We start from the raw sequence: 19,148 nt of genomic DNA, 5'->3' as shown, positions 1-19,148 counted from the left end.
TTGGCACCATTATGAAGCTTTTAGGGACTTTATTTTGCTCCTGTTTGTCTTAGGACGTCCTCCTCATTAACGTGAGGTCTTCTAGACGATCACAGAAGTGGAACTGATTGGCATTTTATGAGGAAGTAAAGATGTAAAGCTCAAATTAGGTTTGATTATGTTTGATCTACAGTCGGCCCAAAGAGTATTTGGACACTTACGGCATGCTTAAAATTGCATGAGTTTTATTGCATTAGATCACAAAGTAGTCAAGCAATTCAAGTGATATCTGTACATAAATGATGCTACTATTAAGCACTGAGTAGACAGTGCAATATCTGTGGATTTGACAAGTATTGCATCTGATCCACTTCATCTGTGATAAAGTATGTAAATAAGGTGTCCTCTAAATCCAGCCTCAGCTAAAGTCAGTCACACCTATTAAGTATGAGAAATAGAAATATGAATGTGCATATCATATTATATTATTATTATTATTATTATATCATATTTTTGAGAATTCAGTGCCTATTAACCTGTCATTTTTACACAGCTGTCTGAAATGCTTGATTCTAGTTGGTCAGTCGTGGCATTCCGAGGTCAGTTATTCCCCAATATTCCCACTGTGTAATGACATTAATCTGGGTATTTGAGGCTGGCTCTTCTTTCATGTCTCACATATCACACCGCAGATGCGTTCTCAAACGCAGCGGGTGCCATCTTGCGCCTCAGTTATGGACTATACTATAAAATTAAACCAAAGGACTTCAGTATTAAAGGGGTCCTATTGTGCTTTTTTTTTACTGTGTAATGTTGCTGTTTGACCTTGAAAAAGGTCTACAAAGTTAAAAAGCACAAAGTCACTCCAAAGCGAGTTATTCTCTATATCAGTGCGCACTGTTTCTGAACTCCCTGAAACATTGTAGTCTTGAATTTTCATCCGGGAATGGACACGTCACAATATCCCTCATTTAAATAGTTCCCATCCAAGGCATATGCAAAATAAAGGAACGAGGCCTGATTGAGTTAGTTAGTAGTGTGTTGAAACTTATAGTTATTGTAAGCGGCGTGACATTTCCAAAACACGCTTGAAGCGATTGGCCAATCACACTGGTCTAGCCAACCAATCAGAGCACATTGCTCTTTTCAGAAGGAGGGGCTAGAGTTCTCAACGGGCCTGAAAATTACAACCCGACCCGGCCCGTGGCTTTTAAAGCCCGGACCCGATGTAACCCGACACATAAACATGAATTATCTGCCCGAACCCGGCCCGCGGCCCGACGCCGCGTCGGATTTTTTTTTTCTCTCATACACGTATTATCATGACCAGCAGACGGGAATTCAAATCAACCTTTAATGTTCACGCCTTTTAACAATACAAACAACTGAAACAATAAACTTTAAATATATAAATAGGCTGTAGTAGCGACGGTGAATTCACCTGCGGCAAGTTTACTTCTCACCAACTCCATCTTCTTCTCCAGGCTAAAGGCGTGCACGCAGCGGCGTCAGGTCTGTCCCCGCCCCTCTCCATGATGCACGTTACACGCAGCAGCCAGACTTTCTTTACGGTGAAAAGCAGCGATGATTAATAAAGGTTTTTTTTTTTTTTTTTTTGTGTACTGAGCGGAAAAGATTAAGCCCGAGGTCCGACCCGACCCGAGTCATTTGATTATATTTTCGACCCGAACCCGCGAGTCCCGTCGGGTTTGTCGGGCCGACCCGACCCGTTGAGAACTCTAGGAGGGGCTTCATGGAGACAGGAACTAAACAGGGCTTTACTGACAATGTCAAATATGTGAAATCATAGTGTTTTTTAAACATTCAAGCATGAAACCTGTGGAGCCTATAAAGGGACACAGTGATGAAAAAAAAAATGCAATGCTTTTGCGTTCGCTAGTGAAGAACTAATTTTTTTTTCCTTCACCACTCTGTAAAAACCTATTCTAGTAGACCCCAAAAACAATATCAATACTTTGGTTGGCATAATAGGTCCCCTTTAATAGGCCTTTGGTAATATCGTTGAAGTGTTTGTCTTGTTGCTAGAATGATTGTTTTCTGTTACACTGTAATGGATTATATGATAATAAACAGGTGCGATTTTAAAACGATTTCTTCTCAAATCAATATTTCATGTCCCCGCCATTATTTATGTGATAAAAAGCTGTGCATTCACTGATATGACTGTACATTATCCTTTAAATGTCCGTCTTGTTTGAACTTTGTTCATCCGTCTAGGCTCAAAGCTGCTTGCTAACTAGGAACTTGTTTAATAAAGATTTCAGAATTCATAGATACAAGCATATTTTTGTTAGCGCATATTTCTCCAGTAAGACAAAAACAGCCTAATATTTGAATGTGGCCTGATGGAGGATTCTGTTTTTGAGGGTGGTAAGCGCCCCCTTGAGGAATTGCCATCTAATTGAACCATCCGAATGAATCAGCTCACTAAAATGAACCGGGCTTCCCAACCCACATATCATTTTTGGAGCCATCCTAAAAATGGCATGAAATGACATGAGCCCTTTTTCCTCAGGTTCAAACTCCTCCAGTGACATCACAGCGATGACATCATCAGGTGGAACAGCTCACAGGGGTTGTTCTCTGTTGTTCTAACTGCATGTTTCTCTGCTCTCGTCTCTCTCTCTCTCTCCTCTTCCTCCTCATGTCTCTTTCTCCTCTTACCCCTCCCTCTCGTTCCTTCCTTCTCCCTCTGCGGGTTTGTTTCCCTTCATCAGGTGTCCAAATGACTATACCGGTGAACGCTGTCAAACCTCCGTTATGGCCGGTTTCTACAGTATGTCCATTTCTTCTTCCTGTCTGTCTGTTTGTCTGTCTGTCTGCTCTGAAGCTGCATGTTGGCTATGGTGTGTGTGTGTGTGTGTGTGTGCATGTACATGTCTGCCTCTGTTTGCCCATTTTAAGTTTTTATTGGTAGAAGTAGAAATTCATGGATGTGAATGGGTTTAGTATGCATTGATGTATTATTAAAGCAGATTTGGGGAAGAAGAGGATTATTATCATGCAAGTGAAACAATAAAGCATGTTTACATATAGATTAGGTTCCCATAGAGTAGAATTATATTCAAGAGTAATTAGTCCATCAAACAAATTCAGGACATTTTTGGCAGGCACTCATTCTTATCATTTAAAGAATTGTTCTGGTTTGATACAAGTAAAGCTTGTTGACAGCGTCTGTGTCCACAGAAAATGATTTGAACTCAAAAATTGTATTGACAGTAATGCACTTAAAATGGAAAACTGCACCACAATAAACGTAAAAAAACTGAAAAATACACAATTTACAAAGAAAGTATAGCCGCAAGACAAGTTTGGGGTTGGTATGAGTTTCTTAAGTTCACCAAGGCACATTTATTTGGTCAAAAATACATTCTCTCGAAATCTCTATTGGAATATACTTTAAAATGTCATTTAGTTTTGTGATGGAAAAGTTACATTTTCAGCTCTAGTCTTCATTATCACATGATCCTTCAGAAATCTTTCTAAAATGCTGATTTGGTGCTCAAGAAGCTTTTCTTATTATGTGTCGAAAACAGTTGTGCTGCTTCAATCTTTTTTCTGGAATCCATGGATATATCCCAGAATTCTTTGATATATAGAATGTTTAAACATTTATTTGAAATGGAATTTTTAAAATATTTATACCGTCACTTTTAAGCAATTTAATGCAATTAATTTAAAAATACATTAAAAAAATCGTACTTACCCCAAGCTTTGAATGTGTGAAACAAATGATAACTAAACTTGTCTGTGCAAAGCTAAAAGCCATTTTTTCATATCATTTTCTGTCATGACCATGTAAAATCATTAAACCTTAGAAATTTCCCATGATACACACAAGCATAACAGAAAGGGTCTGTTTACACCCACAGGAATTACGTTGGCCACCTAGAACAGTAGTTCCTTGGGTTTACAGCTCTAGTTGACCTTAGTCAATATGTTTTATTGAATATAATGTGGATGGAAACAAGGCTGTCATTAGCTGTGTTTCCATCTCCCTATTTTTATGCCCATGCTGGATGGAAATGCCAAGGTGCACATAAATTCTAGAAAAACGTATGCTCTCAAATGAGAAAAAAAAAATGTATCCGATAAGAAGACATGCACATAAACTACGATAGAAACAGATTAACAGAATAAATCCCTCAATGTGCAACCAAAAACTTTGGCTCAACAGTGGATGTGATTGGATAACTGGACTAACTTGCATACCAATCGCATTGCACAGCATCTCAAATGTTGGTTTGGTCATTCTGAGATGTCTGTGCCAAAGTCTGTCATCAGAATGATTTGGTGTAATCTCCTCAGAAGTGTCTCACATGATTGCGTTCCCAAACACCAGACATCCGAATGCAAGAGAACATGACAGTGTTTATTGTGGCTTCCTCGATTGCAGCAACTTCCATTTTTATGACAGATATTTTGCGCAGGAAGTGACGATTTTGTTCTCTTGAACACATGGGATGGAAACACTGCATTATTTGCAATGTTTTATGCGATATCCCAATTTGCGCACAATTTAAATTCTCATCTTTGCATTGAAACAGCTAATGTACAGTCCATTCAATAGATTGCATTTTATGTAAAATTGTTGGTATGATATTTAAGCCTATTTTTATTGTTTTGTCTGCAGAACAGTCAAGACAAAGATTCACAGCAGCCGTAAAATCCACTGAACACATTACATTGGACATCATATTTGTGTTATCTGTAACATACATTTTTGAATTGAATTTAAAAAAAATTTATTGAAAGAAATATGTCATCACATCAAATCGTCTGTAAGTGCATTACTGCAAACATTACTTTTGCCCTTTTCTATAAACTGTACTCTCATAAAAATAAAGGTTCTTTACTGCCATCGATCATAGGCGGAGGGTGAACCAACCCTTTAATAACACATAGATGTCCATGAAATAGTTTCAAGTTACATGTCGCAACAACCTACACATCCCAGCATAAACGCTTTCTATAAATTATTTGTTATTAAAGTGGCTACATTCACAAACCACTGTTAATTAATTAATTAATTAATTCACAGAAAAAGTATGCGTGATTTGGCATGGCAGACAATATTAATAATAAATAACCATTGCCTTACCATACAGCAGAATCCTACGTTTGGACCAGGATTTCCAAAATCAGTCGTGCTTCTGAAATAAGTGAGGGTGCTCTAGCCTTAATGTACACCTATTTTGACGAATCATATTTTAGTCTCATCCATTGCTATGGTTATTTCAAGAGAGAATCCCACTTTTAGCCTATAGGCTATGCGGATGTCACTCCCGAAACTTTGCAGCGTGTGCAATGTGGCCGCTGGTCAAGCATGAAAAACAAATGTTTTATTCTAATTCTGAATATAGTCTATATTATATCGCCTAGAAAGCGTGCAAATGGCGCTCTCTATATAATCACTAAAAGCTGTCACTCATCTTCATCGCAATCTCACAAAGTTCCGTTATAATCAATGAAGCTGACTGCACAATGAAGCTCTTATTTACATAATATCTACACTTTGTTATAATCAGATGAATTGCGAGCTTTCAGAACTCTGTACAAAAACTCCAGCTTTTGAGCGGTGAGTGGATTCTAACTTAAACACCTCTGATTGGCCATTGCGTTCAAGAAATCAACAGATATTTGACCCTGGACCACAAAACCAGTCACATGGGTCAATTTGGGTCAAGTGAGATTTATACATCATATGAAAGCTGAATAAATAAGCTTTCCATTGACGTATGGTTTGTTATGATAGGAAAATATTTGGCCGAGATACAACCATTTAGAAATCTGAAATCGAAACTTTGAGAAAATCGCCTTTAAAGTTGTCCATTTATGTTGGCGATTGTGCTGCATTCACTCACAAAAATAAATGTTTTATATATTTACGGTAGGAAATTTACTAAATATCTTTGTAGAACATGATCTGTACTTAATATCCTACTGATTTTTGGCATAAAAGAAAAATCGATCATTTTGGCCCACACAATGTATTGTTGGCTATTGCCACAAATCTACCCGTGCGACTTGTGACTGGTTTTGTGATCCAGGGTCACGTGTCTGTGATTGGCTTTATTGCTTAACGCTGCAAAAACACATTGTAAATAGAAATCTTTGACGCAAACAGATATGCACTGGAGAATTCAGCAAATCTGTTTCACAAATATGCTATCATTACGGAGAAAACTGATCCTAGACCAGCAGTTATGGGCAGCTTTTCCCTCTAAAAGCGATCAGGAGAAGCAGCAGGCAGCGTTTTGAGAGAGAACATTCCTCGAGTCCGTGGCCAGGGGAAGGCTAAGCCCACCTATGCCATCGATGGTTCCATGAAGAACCTTTAACATCCACGGAACCTTTGCGTTCCACAAAAGTTCTTTATAATGGAAAAACGTTCTTTAGAATTTAAAAATGGTTCCTTTAAGAACTGTCGACTGAAAGCTCTTCTGTTGGCTCTTCTATGGCATCACTGCAAAAACCCCTTTTGAAACTTTCATTCTCAAGAGATTATTTCCACAGATGCTGTTGGTAAATCTTAACTTGCTTTGAACCTGGAACATACAAATATATAAAGTTGGTTGTTAAGTAATATTGATGCTTCTGAGCCTGAGGCATGATGCATGACCTCTAACCTTTGACCTCTAGAACCGCTGCTTTCCAAACAGCGGCATCTCAGTATCGCCAGTCTCATGCATGCCGTAGGTGTGTTTATACATCTGCACATCTGCAGTGGAAGTTGAAAAACATACATGAAAATGTAATATTGTGACTAAACTAAAGCCATCTGTTTGTCATTTCGCATATAAACCATTAGAAACGACATTAGTTGTGTCTGCATTCATCTGTACTTCTTGTGAGTCTCTTTGTGTTGTACATTGTGCTTTTCTGTTTAATGGTTTTGTTTGTTTCTTTGTTTTTGTGTTCTTAACCTTAAACCAGAAATGAGGTCTAGTAAATATGGCAGTAAGTGTGGCTGTCTATGTGTCCGCATGCATTTGTACGCTTGCTTACATGTGATGAACAAGAAAAGCGTATTGTTGTTTGTTTACTGGTGTTTTTGTCCATTTTGTTTCCATTTTATGGGGAATATGGAGTTGGCCAGTGTGTGTCTGCATTGTCTGTCTGTTACTGGAACGTAAAATCACTCACCTCAGTGTCTCAAAAACAAACCAACCAAACAACACCACTGATCGCATTCTAGTGAACCGCCTCTATCTGAACAAGTGGACATTTTTACCTGAAACCTGTTTTCTTGTTTTTTCTTTTTTTACATTGTCAACTTTCTGCATTGGCAGAGCATCTTGGAATTGAAATCATGGGTATGAAGTTATTATTTGTTTGATTCTTTAGATACATAATTTGATGACATAGTTTAAGCCTATTCACATAAGAACTCGTCTCGTTCTATTTTCTCTGTCCTATATTTGAACAAGTAAATGCATTCCCAGCTTCTGATTTACTTTTTCAGTTCTGACAAAACAACACTCATTTTAGGAATGTAAGAACGCAACATCTCAGGCAGGTAGATTATAGTATAAAACACATTGTTAACATGCCAAGTTGTGATATGCCTTGGCAACCTTGATTATTATTATTATTTTTATAAGAAATGCAGCAATTCGTTAATCAGTCGTGTCTTTTATTAAAGCACCATAAGCCACTCAAGGCCAGGCATTACAGTGATTTCACCACAGCCTTCCGTGGCTTATTGCTGGAATAAATTCTCAAATCTAAACCCATTATAAACTTGTTGGAGAAATAAGATGTCTAATAATTTGTAACTCTCCACTCATTTCAAAACCAGTGTTTTTGACTTGTTTCCCAGTAAAAAATATCCAAACATAAATATAAGATTTTATTTTCTTATTCAAACGTAAATTAAAATTAGTTTTTTTGGGGGTTTTTTTCACTGGGGTAAGAAAAATCTACTTAAAATAATAATAAAAAAAAAATGCTTTTGAAAGAAGTATCTGATGCTCACCAAGGCTGCATTTATTTGATCGAAAATGCAGTAAAAAAAAGTAATGTTGTGAAATATTATTACAATTTAAAATATAATATAAAAATTCTATTTTAATGTTTTAAAATGTAATTTATTACTATGGCAAAGCCGATTTTCCTTCAGAAATGATTCTAATATGCAGATTTGGTGCTTTATTTTTAAACATTGCTGATTAATATTTTTGTGGAAACCATTATACATTTTTTTTTCTAGATTCTTTGATAAATAGAAAGTTCAGCATCTATTTGAAATGGAATTTTTTTGACACAGGAAATTTTTTGATACATGATCTGTATGCTTATAAATTGCATGAAACCATATACATATCTTTACTGTCAAGTTCAATATAATGCATTTAAAAAAATGACTGACCCCAAACATTTTAAAGATAGTCTATCACGGTTTCCACTAAAATTTACGCAGCAAAAATGGTTTTCAACATTGATAAAAAAAAACATTTTTTTAATTAGCGATTTTTTTAAGGAAAATGTGACACTGAAGACGGGAGTAATGATGCTGAAAATCGGTTTTGCATCACAGGAATTATGCATTTTAAAATTGTAATAATATTTTACAGTATTGCTGTTTTTGATTGTATTTTACAGCATTTGACTGGTAGTGTGTATCTTAATAAATTTTGCTTCTCAAGTTAATTCATTAAGCTTTTTTTTTCCCTGGAAAACAACTCAAATATACTGATTAAGAACCTAATTTAAAAAAAAAAGAGTAGATTTTCCATTTTCATTTGCATACAACATACGAATCAGGGAGCGAGTGAGGGGTAAAATGAGTGTTGCCCATCTCTTCTCTGTCTCCTTGTCTGCACCACTATAGAGTACATTAGCCGTTGGTCTGGGTACATCTCGCTCTCCGTTTCTCTCTCTCTCTCTCTCTCTCTCTCTCTCTCTCTCTCTCTCTCTCTCTCTCTCTCTCTCTCTCTCTCTCTCTCTCTCTCTCTCTCTCTCTCTCTCTCTCTCTCTCTCTTCGTGTACTCTGATCTCTGTTTCCTGTAACAAGCATGCAATGCGATATCAGTGTCTGACTCAACCGCCCCCCCACCTCCCCCCTGCGTTTCTCTTTTATTACACACTCATCCCTCTACTGTTTGGCCCTCAATTCTCTTCTCTCCTTCCTCCCGTCCGTTTTTTCGTTCCCTCCCTTCATGTTCTGTATGCTTCCTCTGTTGCTGCCCACGTTCAGCACCCCAGAGGATGTTTCGAATATTCTTGTTTTTTTTTTTAAAAATCAGACCCACAAATATGTGCTCAAGGCATCGTATATAGACGGTCTTCATAAAACCTGTTCATTTTATCCAAACAATTCTTTGGTTTGCTCTTAAAGTTGGCAAAAAAAATAGTTTTTCACTCTCCAATCAGTTTTAAAGTCAACATGAAATGGTTGACTTTTGGTTGAGATGTGATATTATTTATTTGTAATGTGGTATGTCGGAGTAAAACAATAAATTAAATGTGTATTATAAAGAGGCAGAGTAAATTATAATGAAATCTCTGTTATAATAATATTATTGTTTTTTAAAAATAATGTGCACTGATGAATCATTCACAATACGATCAGGAATCTGCATTAAGAAAAGTAAATGGGTCAGTCTTGATTTCCTGTTTGTATTTAACCGGTTTTATGAACAACCCTCTCTGAAGAGCTCTTAGAGAAAAGCAGTTTGTGTGTTTTAACTGTATTTAACAGGCATGCTTTATGCGAGACTTAAAAGCTCAGACGTCATAGGATTATATATAGAATAATGCATGTCGTGCGCTTTCAGAGGGGCAGAGATTTCATTTTATAAACACTTCTAGCCAAAAACTGGAGTTTCCAGTGTTGCACAGGATGGTTTCAGTCCTGAAGGTAGCCAAAAGTTCTCCCACTGTTTCAGCATAATGTGCTTTATGTGAAACCCTGGCAGACAGAGAAAGCACCACAGCTGTGACTTCCCATGCTGCCGTGCACCTGATATCAGCCATCGGAAATGTTTTTACAATGACATCTTATGCACCTCAGTACCCCTAAAACATACAGGTTTTAGATTTAAAAGGATTGTTCACCCAAAAAAAAGACATTATTTACAGACCCTCGTCACTCTGTGTGACTTTCTTTCTTCCATGAAACACAAACGGAGATGTTCAGCAGAATGTCCGAGCTGCTTTGTTCCACACGATGGAAGTGATTGGCTGACAAGCTCCAAAAAATGACCAAAAAGCACCGTGAAAGCATCATAAAAGTAGCTCATGTTTTGTGCACTGTTTTCCAAGTATATTGTCATTCACTGGAAATCTTGCTCGACAGACCAAGTCCCCATTCACTTTTACTATATGGAACTTATGCTGCCTTCATGTGCTATCAGAAATTTCCCACTTCTGAAGTTGTGATTGCGAGCTTGTCACATGCAAGTGTTTTGTTGTCGGAGAGAACAGGAATCGTGGAGGACACCAGGTTTATTCTTGCCTATTTATTTGAGAAATTCTTATTAAAGCCAAACTGATTTTTAGCTATTCATTGACAACAATATAAACATTCACTGCACTATCTAGATAGTCAGCTTGCTGACAGTTCTGTAAGGCTATTATCTCATATTTTCAAATGATTATTCAAATATGCAACATGTTCTTTAATGAGCTGTTGTGAAAAAAAAAAGAAAAAAAAAAAGAATAGCAGTCACAGCTATTCTCCCCTCCGCCATGTTTAAAGTTTATGGCCTGCCCAACTTGGACACTCAGGTATCAAAATTATCCCAGAGCTTCCGTGTGGTAAATGTGACTCGAGAGGGCGTTCGTGTCCAATTTTTAAGGAAACTCATATTTATGATAATTCCGATAGCACATAAAGGCAGCATTATAGCTTTTTTAATCATCTCTTTCTTTGTTCCACAGAAGAAAGAAAATAATTCAGGTTTGCAACGACATGAGGGTGAATAAATGATGGCAGAATTTTAATTTTTGGGTGACTATCCCTTTAAGTAAATGAGACTGCTTGTAAGTGACAAATATGACTGTTTACCATTGTAAAATGCAATGTAGAAAGTGTTTTAGGCTGAATGGGTTAGTTTGACATGGTTTAAAGGCTGCCACTGATGCAGCGGTTGTGTGCTTTGTATGTATGTGTGTCTTTGTGTTCAATGGCCATTGTGTACATGTGTGTTTGTCTCTGTGTCTACGTCTGTGCATATGCGTGTGCTTGTCCATGGCTCTCGTTCATTCAGAGGCTGAGGAGCTGTACCAAAAACGCGTGCTGACGATAACAGGCATCTGCGTGGCACTGCTGGTGGTTGGCATCGTGTGTGTGGTGGCATACTGCAAAACCAAGTAAGCCCCGGGAACTTTACTGATCGCCAGAAAAGAGCTGTGCACATTCACACTTTAAATTAAAAAGCACACCCTTGGGTGAAAGAAGCAAAAATCACATTAGGAGTCATCGTGTAGATTGGGGTATAGTATAGTTTTTGTTTGTTTTTTGAAAGAAATTAATACTTTTATTCACCAAGGATGCATTCAATTGGTCAAAAGTGACATTAAATACATTTGTAATGTTGCAAACGTTTTCTATTGTAAGTAAATGCCTTTCTTTTGAACGTTCTATTCATCAAAGAATCCTGAAAAAATGTGTCATGTTTCCAAAACTGTTTTCATCATTGATGATGATATTAAGAAATGTTTCTTAAACAGCAACTCAGTGTATTAGAATGATTTCTGAAGGATCATGTGACTCTGAAAACTGGAGTAATGATGCTGAAAATTCAGCTTCGGTCACAGGAATAAATTACATGTTAAAATAGAAAATTGTTATTTAGTGAATTGTAGTAATTATAGTAATATTTCACTATATTCAAATGAATTTTTGGTCAAATAAATTTAGCCTTAGTTAGCATAACAAGTTTCTTTCAAAAATCGTATTGACCCCAAACTTTTGAATGGTAGTGTACATGCATAAAACAAATAATTGTATATATTTAATAAAAAAATATATTTTTTTAAGGAATTAAAAAAAAAAATTCAAACCATATAAAGTTAAATTATATGATCACATAGCAATATATCAGATAATTCAACGAATTAAACATTTTACAAATTATTGCTTTCTTCAAGAATTTTATATTTGTTACTGGATACAAACCAAATATTATTCCAATTAGTAAAACAAATCTGATCATGCATCTATCCGTATAACTTTTGTACGTTTGTCTATAGTGATCAGGAGGTTTGTACATCTTAACTGTAGATACGTGGTCTTTTCCTGTTTTGAGTATCAGAGTCTGTAGTGGTATAGATAACAGATTTCATCTTTCTTCAGGAAACAAAGGAAGAAGATGCATAACCACCTGCACCAGAACATGTGTGCGGAGCATCCGAACCGCATGCTGGCCAACGGCCCCAACCATCCTGGCCCTGGCCCTGAGGAAATCCCCATGGTGGATGTAAGTCCGTCTGCATCTCATTTCCTGTATGCTGATGTATTCCTTCACACATTCTGAGGATTTAGTAATTGAAGGCATGATAATGCACACTAATTGTTCTCGTGCAGATTGCTTTTGTATAATGTTGCTTTTAACCTGTAGGCTTTTGGAGTGGACCGTAAATTTGTAATTGTTTCATTATGTATTTTTTTATTCCTAATTCCTGTGGTGCTCACATTGATGACGCAAGCGTTCTTCAAATTTGGTTAGGACTCAATTGTGAAAGCAACTCTTTTCATTGCAGTATATATCTAAGAATGTCCCAGCAACTGAACGAGTAGTACGACACGGAACAGAGACATCAGGCAATTTCTCGGGTAGCCGAATGTCGTCACGATCCCACCACACCTCCACAGCTTCTCACGCTTCCAGTCACCGGTACTTACTTTCATTCCTTTGTCAATATATCCATATATTGATGCTTGACATATATTGTCTCAGACCTTCTGTCTATTTATTTGTTCATTTACCAGCCCAACTAAAAAAACAGTGTACAATGTACATCCATTTATATTTCCATATATATCAAATGTAATCATTAAAGGTGGTATCAGTGATTTCAGGCCCAAAAATATTTTTATCACATTCATCTAATCTTTCCTAACGATCCGCTAGCTGCCCGCCCCATAAGGATGCCGTCAAAAAAACGCGTCTCTGTAGGCAGCCTAGGCTCTGAGATCTGCACACAAAAACAAATGGTTTAGCCAACCAATCACCGACAGGGGGAGGGTATTGTGAGGTTTTGTGCTTGTGCACGGCTGCACGCGAAGTCAGAGCTGAAGAAAAAGCTGGCTCAAAACCTCACAACACCCTCCCCCTGTCGGTGATTGGTTGGAACACTATTTGTTTTGGTTTTGATTGTTTGGCTAAACCATTTGTTTTTGTGTGCAGATCTCAGAGCCTAGGCTGCCTACAGAGACGCGGTTTTTGACGGCATGCTTATGGGGCGGGCAGCTAGCGGATCGTTAGGAAAGATTAGATGAATGTGCTAAAAATATTTTTGGCCCTGAAATCACTGATACCACCTTTAAAGTATATAAATGAATATATACACACGCAAACTGGTGGTCAAAAGTTAAGTCTCTTATGCTCACCAAGGCTGAATTTATTTGATCAAAAACACAGTAAAAACTGTAATTTTGTGAAATATTATTGCAATTTTAAAGAACTGTTTTCTATTGTAATATGTTTTAAAATGAAATTTATTTAGCTGAATTTTCAGCATCATTACTCAAGTCTTCAGTGTCACATGATCCTTCAGAAATCATTCTAATATGCCGGTTCTGCTGCTCACGAAATATACTTTACTATAATATATCATATACTTCTCTCACATCTTTTGAACTTCTCTTTTTGCTGCGTGTCAGGCACGAGGAGCGCACATGGAGTATGGAGCGGACGGACAGCATCCACTCTGACTGCCAGTCGGGGGCGCTCTCCTCCTCTGTTGGCACCAGTAAATGCAGCAGCCCGGCGTGTATGGAGGCTCGTGCCCGGCGTGCAGCATACTGTGGTTATCCTGATGCCACACAGTGCCCCCTACAGTACGGAGACTCTTACGACTCTCTGCGGGACTCGCCTCACAGTGACAGGTGAGAGAAGGAGGAAGTACTGTAACGGCAGATAAGAGCTGTTCACCATCACGCATAAAGGCACTGTGCATATTTGCAGTCAAATAAAAGAATGCTGAGTGTGCTGTCGGTTAAATCACACAAGGAAGTTTGCAAGCATTTTATCAGCAATTTGATATTTGGTGTTGAACCATGGCACAAGATAAGCAGATCTCAGATAACTTTCACTGGCTGTGACATGTTCCTCATCCGTTGCACATGTAGCAGTGTAGTGTAGCAAAGCTTTTTAAAGCCCATTATCTCTAAAGTATCTCTGAAAAGTTAGATTCATTTTTTTGATGAATTGTTTTGGTTGGATGGTTCATGTAAATAGGCTGATTCAGTAAATGATTGCATTTTTGTTGAAAAATGTTTAGTTAAATGCTTTTGCATTATAAAATAATGCTTTATTTGCATGACAGTATTAAATATTTTCTAGTTTTGTTTCGGGTTATGTTTAGTGTAAGTTATCTGTTCAGATTTGATGCTATCATTCTAATTGATGATTCATCTTTATATGAATTATACCATGCGGTAGATGTACACCATTGGTCTATTCAGAAGTTCGAGGTCAGTAAGATGTGTTAAAGGGACAGTTCACCAAAGAATTTAAATTCTGTCATCATTTACTCACCGTCAAGTTGTTCCAAAAAACTGTATTCATTTCTTTCTTCTGCTGAACACAAAAAAAGATATTTTGAAGAATGTTGGTAACCAAACAGTTTATGGTCCCCATTGACTTCCATAGTATATATATTTTTTATTCTATGGAAAGTCAATAGGGTCCATCAACTGTCTGGTTCCCAAAATTCTTCAAAATATCTTCCAGAAGAAAGAAGTCTGTGCAGGTTTAGAACAACTTGAGGGTGAGTGAATGAATGATGACAGAATGTTTGTGTGGACTGTCCCTTTAAAACTTTTATTCAGCAAGAATGCATTAAATTGATCAAAAGTGACAGTAAATGCATTTATGTTACAAAAGGTTTCAAATAAATGCTGTTCTTTTAAGTATCAAAGAATCCTGAATTCAATGTATTATGGTTTCAACAAAAATTGTTTTCAACACTGGTAATAAATGTTTCTTGAGCAGCAAATCAGCTTTTTAGAATGATTTCTGAAGGATCATGGGACACTGAAGAGTAATGATGCTGAAAATTCAGCTTTGCATCGCAGGAATAAATGACATTTTTAAACAAATTAAATTGAAAACAGTTACTTTCAATAGTAATAATGTTTCACAACATTTTTGATCGAATAAATGCAGCCTTGGGGAGCATAAGAGATCTTTGAACAGTAGTGTGTATTTTCCCACCGTGTTTTTCTGCATCTTCGCAGGTACGTGTCCGCCCTGACCACGCCGGCGCGTCTTTCTCCGGTGGACTTTCACTCCTCACTGCCCCCGCAGGTGCCTACCTTTCAGATCACCACACCCAACGCCAGCCACGCCCTGTCCCTGCCGCCCGCCGCCGCCGCCGCCGTCGCCATGGACGACGACCAGCCCCTCCTGCACCGCTACCGGCGGTCCCGGCGGCCGTATTACGCGGCGGACAGCACCGGCTCCCTCCCGTCCAGCCCGTACCGCTTCGTGGACGACGAGGATTACGAGACCACGCAGGAGTACATGTCCTCCCGAGAGCAGCAGAAGAAGGGCAGCGGGCGGCACTGGCGCAGGAGGTCGCGGCTCAACGGGCACGTGTCTCAGCGGGCTCCGGACCCCAGGAACTACAGCTCTCAAAGCTGCCTCTCGGACAGCGAGTGGGAGGACGATGAGGTCGGCGACCTCGGACACGGTGAGAGCACGCCGTTTCTCAGTATGCAGAACATGAACGCCACTGAACCGGCCACCATCTACCGACCCAACGACACGCGGACTTTCAGCAACACGGGACGCTCCGGCTCCCGTGGCACCGTGCAGGCCAACAAACTGTCGCAGTCGCGGTCCAGACCGGACAATGCACCCCTTTAAAAAAGAACGACGAGAGCAAGGACGGGCGTGAAAAACAAATGATATGCTATAGACCTGCACCTATGAGAAATATTTTTTATTTTATATAACAGACAGATATTCTAAACAAATGAAATATTTATTTTCATTTCAGCAAAAATTGTCTACTAGCTAGCAGCAAAGACTTTTTTTATAGGGGGAAAACTATTTATATGTAATTCCTTTTTTTGATTTACAGCATTACGAAGAAGAATTACGTGCAAATTTTTTCACACGAGTTAGAAATAGAATAATATTGTGGTGCCTTTTGCTGTTTGCCGACGAGGGAGGTTCAGTTGAATTTTTGTAGCCTTTCTTAAAAACAGACTCTTGGGTTTTATAGACATGTTCTTTCTTTGTTCGTTCGTTTCGTTCGTTCAGGATCTCCCCATTTGAACTGTGATATTAATTCAGACACCATGCAATATCAAATCACTTCTGTGTAAGGTGTTTGTTTACATGAGTAGGGTTCACACGCGCACATAACATCGCGACATCGCGAGCGCCGTCTGCGTTCGACTTTGGTTTCTGCGTTTTCCGTTTTCTTTTCTCTCAACTGGTCGTCGCATATTGTTTCCATGGAAACAGAGGTACGCAGGAGTTCACAGGGCATGACGCTGGGTCGCAGTATCGGCCCTGGTGTTCAGGGTTTTCAAAACGGTGGTCTGTACGTCCAATGAATGTGTTTACACTTCTGTCCGTGTGCGTGAGAGTATCGTTGAACCTCAGTGTATACGTACGTGTCTTTGTCTGCGCAGTTTCGTGCAAGAACACGTTCCGTTTGTGCGTTCGCGTTGTGTTCGTCTTCAGGTTAACGTTTCGAGCGCGTGAACGTGTGCGTGTTGTTGTGAGTGTGTATATACGTATGCTTGTACTCTTTTTAGGATGTTGGCTTTGTCGAAAGGGAGCTCTATTACGTTACCAGGCTAGCGCTAATGGGTTAAACCGGACCCCCTAGTGGTGACACGAGCTCATTGCACTGTAACCTTCCTTCCTTGTGTAGTCATTGGCCTGCGGAGGAACCAATCCAGCCTGATTCTAGCCTACACGGACCTACATCTCTCTCCCACACGTTCCCATTCCTATGCCAGCAGCTTTAAGCCGCACTGTGTCTCAGGACTTTTCATCGAAATCTGCATTACTCATGAAACAGATCCATTCCTGCCCATCGTGTCTGCGTCATGATGGGAAGACTATGAGGAACGATACGACCAGGTGTGTCTGTCTGCGAACGCTCCATGTTTTGCCGGCTTTTCTTTGTTTTGTTTTTCGGTGGGGTCGTTCCAAGTCCGTGCTGTATGCAAGTCGAAGCTATGCGTGTACGGCTACTAGACGTGCTACTCTAGGTGGTTTATCAAGCGTAAACCCCTCCTTCCAGAGCCCAGCAACCTACAACTACATTTGCGAAGACAAACCCGCCACCCACACACTTACACTTTGACACACATGCAAATGCACACACAAACACACACACACACACACAAACAAACAAACATTCTCAAGATTCATTCTGTGCACACAGTCGTTTAAAGCACCACTCGTCTTCACGGATTGATTTTCTTCCTGTCTTACTCTCTGTTTCTTCTGTTCTTCCTCTCTGCCTGTGAAGGCGTCCCTCCCTCTGCATGTTCTAGTGGTTCAGATAGATGGGTGCATGGTAACCGCAGCAACTGAGTCGTATTCACACGGTGAAAGTGTAGTTTTCATTTGACATTCAGCAATAAATCTCCTTTTTTCATGTTCATTCTTGACTTGGAATATGCTAGAAATTTTTGCAAGTTTTCTCAAAAAAATAGTACTTGTAAAAAAAAAATTAAAAATAAAATCAAACCACTTGTTCATATGGAAAATAAATAAATCTTAATTCCTACCATTTTAAAAATTTAAGTCATCAGGATGTATGTCTGGTTCTTTTCTCTCTTTTTTTTTGTTGCTGAATGATATGTGTCTTTATAATTACATATTTTCAGGGGAACAGCATTCTTCATTGACAGAACTTTTTAAGGAGTTGCACCAGGGATGCAACCAAATGTTCAATTTTAGAGGGGACTGAAGATACAATTTGAACAATTGGCCATTGAAAAACCTATATTGATGTTTAACTTTTTTTAATATCAGGCCTGGATCATATCATTAGGAGTCATTTGATCCTCAGCACAAAAAGAGCAAAACTTTTGAAATCAGAAGAATGCACTGAACACATGCACGGAGGATACTTGCATAAAGTTATTGCTGATATTTTGGGAGGAAAACAAATGCTAGGAAAACAAAATGCTGACACTGTATTTGCAACCCTTTTAACACTTTCAGGTGAACAATATTTCTTCATTGGATTTAAGACACAAAAGCAGTAGCTTTGGGAATCTTATTCAAATAAAATGTTTATATATATATATATATATATATATATATATATATATATATATATATATATATATATATATATAATGTTTCAAACAAACCGTGAACTAGTTTACATAATATAGCAGTTAGATAATATTTTATTTAAATAAAATGTCAGTGTTTTCAGTGCTTACTAACTTACATTGGTAACAATACTGATAAGATGTTAAAAAAAAAAAAAAAAAAAAAAAAAAAAACAGGAGATAAACTCAAAGTTCTGTTAGAATTTCTGCAGGTTTTGTGAAGGTTTATGACTTTAAATTAAATTTAAAAAATGTCCATTACTTATTTATTCAAATGTTCTTCCTCTGTATTTTTGTCTTGTTTTCCAGTGCAAGATTCTTAAATCAATATGCATTTTACTGGAGATACAAAATAACATAAAATATGAAGTTTTTTTTTTCTGTGAAATTAATCAAAATGAAGTGAGTTTATGCTCAAAACAAGAACAAATAATTGCCAATGTGCTCAGAAAAATCAACTTAATTCAAATGGAAGTTTTCATAACCCATTGACAGATATTTGTTCTTCTTTTAAGCATAAACTAAACATAATTTTGTTTCGTTTTTCATTACATTTGCATCTCAAGTAAATGTATCGTTATTCAAAGAGGTTTCGATATTTGTGTTGAAAAACAGGACAAATATACGGAGGAAGATATTCATTTTTGGAATGCATGCAACATTT

General features: G+C 38.0%; 1 protein-coding gene across 2 annotated transcripts in view; it reads left to right on the top strand.

Moving 5' to 3' along the window:
* nrg2b (neuregulin 2b) overlaps positions 1 to 17,873 on the top strand; it is a gene marked incomplete at its 5' end in the record, with an annotated part of 75,270 nt that extends 57,397 nt beyond the window's left edge. For both annotated transcript variants that reach the window (XM_081382716.1, XM_081382715.1), the window contains 7 exons: positions 2,718 to 2,776; positions 7,293 to 7,316; positions 11,214 to 11,316; positions 12,302 to 12,425; positions 12,709 to 12,842; positions 13,832 to 14,056; positions 15,410 to 17,873. In XM_081382716.1, the coding sequence (XP_081238842.1) occupies positions 2,718 to 2,776; positions 7,293 to 7,316; positions 11,214 to 11,316; positions 12,302 to 12,425; positions 12,709 to 12,842; positions 13,832 to 14,056; positions 15,410 to 16,040 (1,300 nt within the window). In that variant the 3' untranslated portion in view covers positions 16,041 to 17,873. The remainder of the gene's footprint in view (positions 1 to 2,717; positions 2,777 to 7,292; positions 7,317 to 11,213; positions 11,317 to 12,301; positions 12,426 to 12,708; positions 12,843 to 13,831; positions 14,057 to 15,409) is intronic.
* Between the last annotated feature and the right edge of the window lie 1,275 nt (positions 17,874 to 19,148).

This window comes from Scardinius erythrophthalmus (genome assembly GCF_964197995.2).
Source record: "Scardinius erythrophthalmus genome assembly, chromosome: 13".
In the NCBI taxonomy this organism is placed as follows: Eukaryota; Metazoa; Chordata; class Actinopteri; order Cypriniformes; family Leuciscidae; genus Scardinius; species Scardinius erythrophthalmus.
Note: the sequence above shows the minus strand (reverse complement) of the source record. Positions and strands in the feature narration are given on the sequence as shown.